The sequence below is a fragment of the Dermacentor variabilis genome, chromosome 2, assembly GCF_050947875.1.
Source record: "Dermacentor variabilis isolate Ectoservices chromosome 2, ASM5094787v1, whole genome shotgun sequence".
In the NCBI taxonomy this organism is placed as follows: domain Eukaryota; kingdom Metazoa; phylum Arthropoda; class Arachnida; order Ixodida; family Ixodidae; genus Dermacentor; species Dermacentor variabilis.
The window spans coordinates 60,631,921-60,642,587 of NC_134569.1; the positions used below are offsets into that span (position 1 = coordinate 60,631,921).

At 50.1% G+C, this 10,667-nt stretch overlaps 1 protein-coding gene across 1 annotated transcript in view; it reads right to left on the bottom strand.

Moving 5' to 3' along the window:
• Elp1 (elongator complex protein 1) overlaps positions 1-9,159 on the bottom strand; it is a 230,558-nt gene extending 221,399 nt beyond the window's left edge. Inside the window, exon 1 of the mRNA XM_075680709.1 lies at positions 9,068-9,159. Coding sequence (XP_075536824.1) covers positions 9,068-9,133 — 66 coding nt within the window. The 5' untranslated portion in view covers positions 9,134-9,159. The remainder of the gene's footprint in view (positions 1-9,067) is intronic.
• Between the last annotated feature and the right edge of the window lie 1,508 nt (positions 9,160-10,667).

The window sequence follows — 10,667 nt, forward strand, 5'->3', positions numbered from 1 at the left end:
ACAGAAGGCGAGAGACCTCCTTCCTACACAACCGGTTCCCGCGCGGGAAAACAATGTCCTGAAGAGAACTGTGAGGAAGTCATGTGTTCTTGAGGGACCCGAATAACACCCTCCTTTCCGCGTTATACACAGTACAGCACATTAGGTAATGTTCTATGTCACCGCACACACCACACGTTGAACATAACGGTGATAACACCAGGCCAGTCTTATACATCCACGCAGGGGTACGAGCAGAGCCCGTGCGAATGCGGAGCAGCAAGGTGGCTTGGTTTCTTTTGAGACCCTTGATCACACATGGCTTGTGAGGTGAGCTCCACAAAGAACTGAAGTGGCACGACACCGCTTCTCTGAAGAGTCTCTTGTCTTCTTGAGGCACTTTTCTCAAAGGATTCCCAGACAGCGCTCTATGGGCGAGGCTGTCCGCCATCTCGTTGCCTATGATACCTATGTGTGATGGCACCCACTGGAATCGTATGGAGAAGCCTATGACACGGAGATTTTGCACCGAACGTAGGGAGCTTAGAGATAAGGCATCAGTAGGGAACCCGTGCTCTAACCTTTGAAGGGCGGATTTCAAATCTGTAAGAATGACAACAGGTTGAGGCGTACAAAACCGTAGCTTTTTGAGAGCTGCCTCAATGGCAACGCTTTCGGCCGTTGTGGAGGACACGACTGCAGTGAAGCGAACGGACCAATCATACTTCAAAGAGGGAATGTGAAAAGCAGCTGCACTAGATCCTCTGACCTTGTCCACAGAGCCATCAGTAAAAATTTGAAGATGACGTGCATATTGAGTTTCAAGATGTTCCAGAACGAGCGAACGCGTTGCCGCCAAAGGAGAACTCCGCTTAGCACGAACGTGAGGAATTGCCAACGAACAATCGAGGCTCGCGAAAGACCAAGGTGGTTTCAACCTCTTAGTTCGACCTCTATCGTCAAGACCCAGGTAAGCAAGAGTATTAAGGGCCAAGTACGCTCGGGACTCGGATCTCTTTCGAAGGCGCTGTAGAAGGGCTCGGCTGGCTTCCGTCTGTTTGAGGCGGTCAATTTGCATCAATAACCTTTGTGAAGCGACTAGGCTAACAGGTCTCGATAGAGATTCATAAAGTACTGCATTGTTAGGAGCAGTCTGCGGAACGCCAAGAGCCCTTCTTAGGCCCTTTCTGTGCAGAACCTCAAGTCGTTCCAGCTGTGATATCGATGGGGAAATTAAAAGGAGCTGATACATTATTCGAGGCGTCACTAGTGCATCGTGCAACCTGATCATTGAAGAAGGGTGATTTCCCCATTGCTCACTTGCAACTCTACGGATCACATTGAGACGCGAAGATATCGATGTCACAACCAGGTCCACAGCTCGTCGCCACTGTAGGCGGTAGTCAATAATGACGCCCAAAAGGCGCTAGTGTTTCAATTGTCGAAGACAAGATTGATTAAGGTCTATCTTCAGCCGCGCATACCTTCTTCCTCTACCTGGAAACATGATGAAGCCAGATTTTTCCACCGAGAGAGTCAAGCCAACACCTTGAAGGTAATTTTGAACTGAAAGTAATGCCTGTCGAGCTATCAGAGCTAAACGCTTGTGTTGATATCCGGTTAACCAAAGACAAATGTCGTCCGCGTATATCGACATATGGACATGCCTGCAATGTTTTTGCACTTCAGCGGGAAGACCAGCCATTGCAACGTTAAAGAGCGTTGGGGAAAGAGCACTTCCCTGAGGTACACCTCGCGATACCGCCCTTTCGGTGCTTGTGGTACTTCCTAACCGCACTTGAATTTTACGATCACTGATAAATGAGTGAATGAATCGCAGAAGATAGCCCTGTACGCCCATGGCCTGTAAACTATTTAGTATTGAGCTCTGAAGGACGCTATCATAAGCCTTTGATACGTCTAGGAAAATAACTAGTGTTGAAAGGCCGAAAGCTCTATGATGTTCAATATGGCTTATCAAGTCCAAGACGCTATCTTGCGCGCTTAAACCTGTTCGGAATCCAGCCATGCATGTTGGCAAAGCCCCTCTATCTTCGAGCCACCAAGATAAACGCCTACTTGCCAGCTTCTCCATGAGCTTAGCCACGCACGACGTCAGTGATACAGGACGATACGAGGCCAAGTCTGTCATTTCTTTGCCGGGATTCAGCACTGGGACAACGCAAGCCACCTTCCATGAAGGAGGAACGTCGCCAGTCTCCCACACTCGATTGAGGTAGCTTAGGAGCATCTTCCGGTGTTCCAGAGGTAGGTTCTGCATCATCTGGTTGGTGATGCCGTCAGGACCTGGTGCACATCGACGCCGCAGGCTGCTGAGTGCTGTCTGTAGCTCTCAAAGTGTAAACGGGGAGTCCATCACAGACGTAGATGTTGCAGGCAGAGCGCTGGGTTGAATTCGTGAACTTACACTGACAAATGCATCTGCAAAGTCCTCTGCCAAGCACGCGAGAGGTTTCTGCTTGTGCAGTGCAAGCGCTTCGAAAGGTTTACTAGGACGAGAATCTCCAGCAAGACTGCCAATGACTCGCCAAATTCTCGTCATCGGTGAGAAAACCGTCAAGCTAGCGCAGAAGGACGCCAACTGCGACCTACAAAGCTTGTTCGTATGACGTCGAATGGCAGAGTTAAGCCTATTGAAGGTCGTCTTCAAGGATCTGTCGTCCTTCTTCCGCATCAGCTGTCGCTCCGCCCTTCTGCGCGCTGCGCAAAGGTTCCTGAGTTTTAAATCAGGAGTCGGAAAATGATTAGGCAACTTGACCGCTGTGGTAGCAGCCATCTTACCAGAAATCATTTTGTCTATCACATCACCAGAAAAACATGCAAGTTGCTCCCTGTATTTGTCCCAATTAACAACATGGCTAATTTTAGAGCCGTGCATATGGAAGTCGGCAGTAAACACTAAAATTGGATAGTGATCACTTCCCATGCGGTCAGGTGCAGTTGACCACTTCACGCGGACGTCAGATGAATGCAAGGTTAGGTCTATCGATGTGGCTGAGGCTGGAGGCCGGAAGAAAGTGGGACTTCCGTCATTGGCCACGCACAGGTCCAAACTGTCGATAACTTCTACAAGTTTGCGTCCGCGGGAATCTGTGTTCCTGTCACCCCAGACAGAGTGATGGGCGTTGAAGTCCCCGCAGATAATTCGGGGCGCTGGGCAACGGTCACAAAGCTGCTGGAGAAACAAGTCCATTGCTACCTTCTTCTGCGGAGACACGTATACGGACGCAACAGAAAGAGTTCGGAAGCCAAGCCGTATCCTCACAGCCGCTACCTCAATACTATCGGTGGAAAGATCGGTGACGTTCAAAGACACATGAGGAATCTCTCTTCGTATGTAAAGGGCGGCACTTCCCGCGGAAAATGACTTTATGCTGCAATTCTTATGGGCGACATATCCAGTCAAAGATCTCCCGCTTGGTAGGCCAGCCTCCGAGAGGGCTAATACTGGAACACACGTATCTTTCAGAAATAATTTAAGTTCTGCTAATCGATTTATAATCCCAGCGCAGTTCCATTGCATAATAAACGGCACTTTTCGGTGATTTTTTGTTGCACGAGGTTGAAGAAGACTAGCCATATTATAAGGTAAAGGTCGCTGCGAAGGTGGTAATCATGGGTTCAAAGGAAAGAACGAGCTGTAGAAAGTTCTTCAGGGTGCCAGTCTGCATCGCTTGAACATATGAACGCAGAACTTCAAACAGAACTCGCAGAAGGTCGGACAGGTACTGATTTTTGAGCTCCTTATTTTGCTGTACGCACTGCCTCACAACTTCAAATGTTGCGACTGGGACCCACTCTTGGCCACTGCAGCTGGTTTCTTCATCTCTTTTGAGGCGAGGGAATGTCCTCCATGTTGTCGAGTCTGGCTGTGATCTGGTCGCTGAGAAACTTGGACACTTTTTGCTGCAGCAGCTCGAACAACCGACTCACCCACAGAGGACTTTGCCGTCTTGCTAGGCTCAGGTCGCTCACTGACGTTGCTTGTTACCACGCTACGAACTTCCGACTCTAACGCCGGGAACTCGTCACTTCCAGGTATCCGCTTCTCAGTAGGTTGTGGTTTGGGACCACTAATAAAGGACACTCGGCGGTGTAAGGCGCTTACACGGAAGGGGCAGCCACCGAAACTCGCTGGATGGTCACCACCACAATTAGCGCAAGCAAAATCTGCCTTGCAGGCTTTGTAATCGTGGGTACCACCGCATCGTTTGCAACGTTGATCTTTGATGCAAACTTTAGCTACATGTCCAAAGCGTTGGCACCGAAAGCATCGGGGAGGAGGTTCAACGAATTCTTTGACTGCATGCTTGGTAAAACCGAGGTCAAATTTTTCGGGGCGCTCGGTGTTAGGAGCAAACGTTATCACAACAGAGTTAGTAGGTTTCGCTGCCCATTCTTTTTCTTGAGTCTCCACCCGGCGCATGAGACGTTTCACGTGCAGAACACCTTGCGGTTTCAAGTAGTTAAGAAGGTCGCTTTCCGAATACCACACTGGTACTCCCCTAATAACACATGTGTTAGTCATGTAGGAGTGGGGCAGCCGGGCTTTAACTCTCATGTCACCAATCAGAGAGCACCGGAGGAGAATGTCAACTTGCTCTTCCGTTGCGATATCTAAATAAAGAGCGCCTTGCGTTGTGAAGCGGCTGCGACTCGGGGCAGATCCCAGCAGTACTTTAATGGCTTCGAAGAGCCTGATAGGGCTCTGCTCTCTCAAATCAATACCTTTCTCTGTTGGCAAAACTACCACTGGGATTCCGACCGTTCTTTGCTTCCGATGACTCACCACCTTGAAGCAGTCGCTGTCCACTTCCGCCATATCAGCCACTTCCTCGTCAGGGTCGACGATAGTTGTGTCGTCCCCACTGATCGATGATGACGCACTGGACTGCTTATCATCCCTGATGTCTGGCAGCTCCACACCTTGCGAGGCCATGGCCGCCTCCGCCACGCTGGCTTCCTTCGGATGGCGCTGTCCCTTTAAAGATGCCGGCGCCGGAGCAGCCGTACTCTTCCCATAGGGACAGTACCGCATTAACGATGCGGCCGTCTTCCAAGGATATCAATAACTCACTTAATGAATAGCAAAACCTATGCAAAAATTACAGAGCTGAGGCGACAACAGATCGAACAGCATCGTCTCTGATCGCGCCACATTACTGGACTCCGCTTTTCATGTCCGGCCGCTTGAGGCAAGGACGAGACAATCTGGAAACAGGGGTTCACGCTCCTTCAGCACAAGTCGCCGACACTGGTTCCTTGCTCTCCGTGACGGTCAGCTTGTCAGTGTCGTCAGACTAGCCTTCGCGGTCATTACCGCTTCCACGGAGGGCGGCAGTTGTTGTCGCCTCGATGGCAGCTTCATTTTTGGCCCGGGCCCTGTCCCCGTCTAGGCGGGCGCTGATGAAGGGGCTGCCTAGTGGGGAGTCCCCAAAGAGCGCACACGGCCAATTTGTGGCGCAACATCACTGACAAGGGTAAAAGCTCGGGCGTGTTGACAATTCATGGCAAAATGAGCACAGTGCGGAAGACAGGAACATGGAAATAGATACAAATGGTGCCGCTTCCAACTATGTTTATTAGGGATACAGAGATCACATAAGGATCACGCAGGAAAGAGGTGCCTCTCCTTGTGACAGAAAGCTGGGCTAGTTAATTTTGATAACGGATGCATTTCCAGCGCTTCGGAAGAAACAGAAAAAATCTGAGAGCACAATGGAACAGGACAGGGAGGACCTCCTAAAGTTTCTTAAATGTACCGATCGATTCATGCGAGTGATGACGTTTAGCAAGTAATGCTAAACGAACTTTGCGGAATGTTTACTCTTGCACTTTAAAAGGTCACACTTGGGCGAAGCAACTTCCGGCATGTCCCTGCAAGGCTAAATCCTTCCACAACTTGCATCATTCTCCTAATTCTCCTCCTCCTTCAGAAAAAAAAGGTAACAGTTAAGAACGTCTTAACAAACTAGAAGAAGGAAATATCACTTAGAAGGTCACGTGTGATCAAATTCTCAAGGCGCAACTTCAGAACTTATTCAGGTACCCAAGGTAGCAGAAGGTTCACACCCTCATAAACGTATAGCTGGACAATCTATATGAAATATATGGTTGTTTTAATATAAAATCTATGAATTTGCAGGCGAGATTCTGCGGACTAGTGACCTTATACAGTTATCGTCGAGTGCTTTCCCATGCCGTCGACTCCCGTTGATTCGGCCCTTGCGGAACTGCAAGATTTGGTCGAACTATTCGAAATATCGAATTAACAAATGGTGGCAAAGTGAACGCATTCAAAATTTTTTTCTACTGCTCGGGAGAGTCTTTCAGCTTAGTGCTCTTGAAACGGTAACTCAACCGGCATGTGGCAACGAGTGCCCACGTGCTTAAGCACTGTCTCAGCGTTGAATTAGAAAAAGGAAAGCAGAGTTCTGAAAGTTCTAAAAATAAAGGTAAAGAAAAATTGAAGTAAAAGAGCTTCACATCTAACACATCTAATTTCTTGACATCTAATTTCACATCTAATTTCTTGTTCTTGAAGCCTTAGTAGTCGCTGCGTACATGAGATGACGCCGGCGGGGGTCGAATTAACCGAAGCAGCGCGTTTTAGTGCTTTAACTAAACGAGTTTTCCTTCCATAGCGTTGCATGGTTTTCCACCGGGACTTTCTAATGAGTTTGAATGAAGCCCGAAGTCGAATTAACCGAGCTCGAATTAGAATAACTGTATGGTATAGAAAAACTGTCGAATTAACTGTGTAGGCTTTGAGAAGATATCCCGTTCAGAAGCATTTTGCCCACAAAATAGGGAAGTCATATAAGACTCTCTTGGGTTGCTGATAGTACCGGAAGCGCGAGCCACTATAAGAATCAATGAGTCGACGCCTCTGTTCCACCCAAATGGAGGTCAGAAAGCTTCCTGGCCCAAGACGCCAGAAATGTCTGCGTCTACCGGGAGCAATAAACGCGTACAGAAATTAAATACCGTTGAATGCTATCGAGCTGATTAATCAATCAATTCAGGCACCACGCAATCTATACAATAGGCTCGGTATTGCGCCTTCTTGCCCGTTCATCGCGACGAGCAAGGGCTGTGAAAAAATGAAAACGAGATGAAAGCGCCTACTGCCACACAAATCGCAAGAACTCGGAAACTAACCACTTGCCCTATTAGTTTGAGTCGAACCAACGCCGAGCGCTTCAGGCGTCCTGCGATTCACGCGGTGCGGAAAAAAATACGCTGCACTGAACTTACACGAGTACGTAGAAGATCGGGTTTACAAGGAGAAAAGTAAAACCCGCCGCCAGATCATCGTAACCGTCCCGCCGTCTTTACGAAAGTGAGCGATGCGTATTTACAAAGCATTCTCCTTTCTGGTTAGCCTCCCTCCCTTTCTCATTGCTTTTGTCCGTTCTATTTCTCTCTCGTCGCCGCTCAAACACTCCTTGTTCAGCGGCCGTCCATAGTTAGCGACACAGGCGTACAAAAAGAACAGAAAAAAAATCACTTCGTGCCACGCTTTCGCACCAAATCGATCCCAACGAGAGAAACGCATACTACTTTATCTCGGCCCAAGTGTTCGAGGGAGGCTCCGAACACGTGGAAACACTCCGGAAAGCTTTCTCTCACGAGGGGGCGCACCGCGGAAGCGAAGGATAAGGTCCCTCTAGCGAAGGAGAGAGCTCAGCTGAAAAGTGAGCGCAAAATGGTAGGAAGAGCTGCTCGGGGGGCGCCCGCCCCGTCTGCGTCTGCCGAAGTGGTGCGGAGGATCAAAGCTTCCATTAGCTGAGCGCTCGAAGCGCGCGTCGCTGCTACCGTGCGACAGCAATGCGTGGCGGCCATCCCAAGGTCACGCCGCCGGCGAACGACGTCAGCACGCGTTGCCCCGGCGCCCGCGCTGACGTGAGACCTCGCCGCTTTCTTTTCCTTCCTCGCGTCGCAACGCTTGCAGCCTCGGTTGCGGCCCTCCGAGCAACACGAAAGCGGACACTCGGAATGGCGGCCCGGCTACGCCGCTCGGACCGCAGTTAAAGCCCCGGAAAACCAACAGGCTGTCGCGTAGTTCTTTTTTTAATCGCTCGCTCCGCGTTATTGTACCCGCTTGCTCGCCGAGCCTTTCTTTCGGCTGACATCGAAACGAGCGCTGTCGGCGTTTCGTCGTGTACAGCGGCGCAAGAAACGAAACAGGCTGGAGGGGAGGGAAGGAAGACGCGCACTGTTGTTGGCCACCGATCGAGCGAAAACAAGCTTTAATTGCAACAAGCATACAGCATCCTTATAGCAGCAAACCGTCTGCTTATGAGCCGATCGTACGCGAGTTGACGCCGGACTCGTTTCTTTGTCCTCTTCTCTCTCTTCTCTGCATTTTTTTCCACCAGCCCGTCACGTAAACGAAAGCGATAAAACGAGATTTCAACATATCGATATAGCCGAAAGCAATTTCTTTTTTAAAATAGAGAGAGAGAGAGAGAGAGAGAGAGAGAGAGAGAGAGAGACGGGCAGATTTAGTACTGGGAGATCCACCGTCGTTCCATGCTTTCTCTAATGTGGCCGCTTTCGAGATCACGGCACTGACAACAGGCTTTTTCAGCTTCAAACTGAAGGCCTAGGTGAACCAGCCATACTTTGTCGAAAATAAATGACCCATCCGTGCATCGATTCTCGCCGCGTTTCCACGGGTGTAGGGCCAAGGTCGAGCTAATGACGCCGCTGATTCTTATTACACGACGGACACTGCCAAACATGAGGACATAGCCGCACGATATGCTCGAGCCTGTACTTGCGGTTTAACCATGTTGCGAAAGACAAGGCCCACAGCACGCTCTACGACATGCCCGAAAGGAACAAAAACTCACTACTCGCAGAAAATGAAAAAAAGTCAGCTGACATGAAATCACAGGCACGCGCGCGTGCGCGCCCACCCGCTTGCACGCAAGGAAAAAAGAAAAACACGAAAGAAGTAAAACGTATGCTGTGCTGACCGGCGGTGGGAATGGGCACGGTTTCTGAAAGCGATATTCAATTTGATGTTACAAAACAAACGAAGTTGGCTGAGCGTGCTCACTTGAAGAGGCGCCGTGTCTGTAGTAAGGCAAATGAAATTTTTCACCTCCGGGACGTGGATGCCCATAGAAACCCATCTGGTATTCTTGGGCAAATACAGCGTTGAATGGGCTATCCGACGACGTGTTTACTTACGTCGCGCTCTTGTGAAAGCAGCCGCGCGAAGTCCGACGGCAGAGCAACAGCAGACGACTCGAGTGAAGTGGCGCCATCTTTGGAAGTCGGAGGCAGGCAAACCACCACCTGCTGCCAGCACTGCCCTCGTCAACATTGCGTTAAGGTATATGAGGTATATTTAGAGGGTTTATCGGGTCCTCAGCCAAGGGGGCGCCGGCAGAAACCTTCGATGCACCTTCTTTCATTCCCTCCACACCAAACAGTTCGCACGCCGCCCACGCCTTTCCATATTTTTTTTCTTTGTTTTCTTATTTTCTGCGAGGCTGCGGTGTTCCTCATGTTTCGTCGTCGTCGCGCCGCCGTCCTGCGTGCGGCCTGCGGCGTCAAAAATAGTTCGCCGCCTCCCAACGTGACGCGGCGAAAGCGAGCATCCTCCATCCGAAGGAGCACCGCGGCATTCCCCTCGCATTCGCGTGCTCGGCAGGAAAGCAGGCAGGCGCGCTCGGCGCCTGAAAACGCGCACAACGCCGCCGATTAGCCACTCGATCTCTGGCATGCGACCACGCTTCGCAAAGTCGCATGCATTGCGATACCAAATTAACGGGTCCTCTCCTGCAAGCGATTTTTCAGCAAGCATGCAGCAACGCTGGTGCGAGAAATTTGTCCTCTCGTAAGAATGACGTCGCGATTTTTGCAAAGGTATGCAGTGGCAGAGAAACGCTTTGAATCCGATGCACGGGTGAGCTGTCCCCATGCATAGTTCCAGTAAAGCTTTTCCTGGCTTGCTATTGGGGACATTGTCAAATTCCGCCGTATTGTCGATTTCGTCGTCTTTTTAGCTGTGATTGGCTGACAGGGAGATGGAGGTTCTTGTTTGAAAGGAAGAAAAGGTGGGATAAAGTGCACCGCAGTAACTGTCTCTACGGGGAGAAGACTTCAACCGCGCTGCACAGGGGGGAACGGGAGCGAAAACTGCTAAGGCATTTTTGATTGGCTCAAAAAGCCACCATTGCCGAATCTGGCAATACTCCGGAATCGGACAGCATCGACAATAGGACGTCCGCTCTAAACCACCAGAAATTGAGAAGATGTGGGCTGGGTGGAATGGAATGGCAGGGTGGAAGGGGTGGAATGGAATGGGTGGAAGCTTTGGAATGGCAGGGTGTGCTGTACCAGTCCTCCTACAATGGCCGACAATAAGTCTTGGCCCCTATTCACAAATATGTTCTTACGCAAGAACTGTTCGCAAGAGCAGGTGCCAAATGTTGGTGAGGGACATATTACTAGCGAAGGTGGCCTGCCAATGGCAAAGTAGAACAGAGTAGAAGGCTCTAATGGATGACAGAAGCATACATAGAATGGCTTACATGTCAGCAGAGATGCAGAGGGTTCCCACAAAGCCAGTAATGCTTCAGGCGAGATGCGTCTCGACTCCTATCTGAGTGACGCTGAGCTCCGACTGAGCGGGGATGCGTATGACCAGG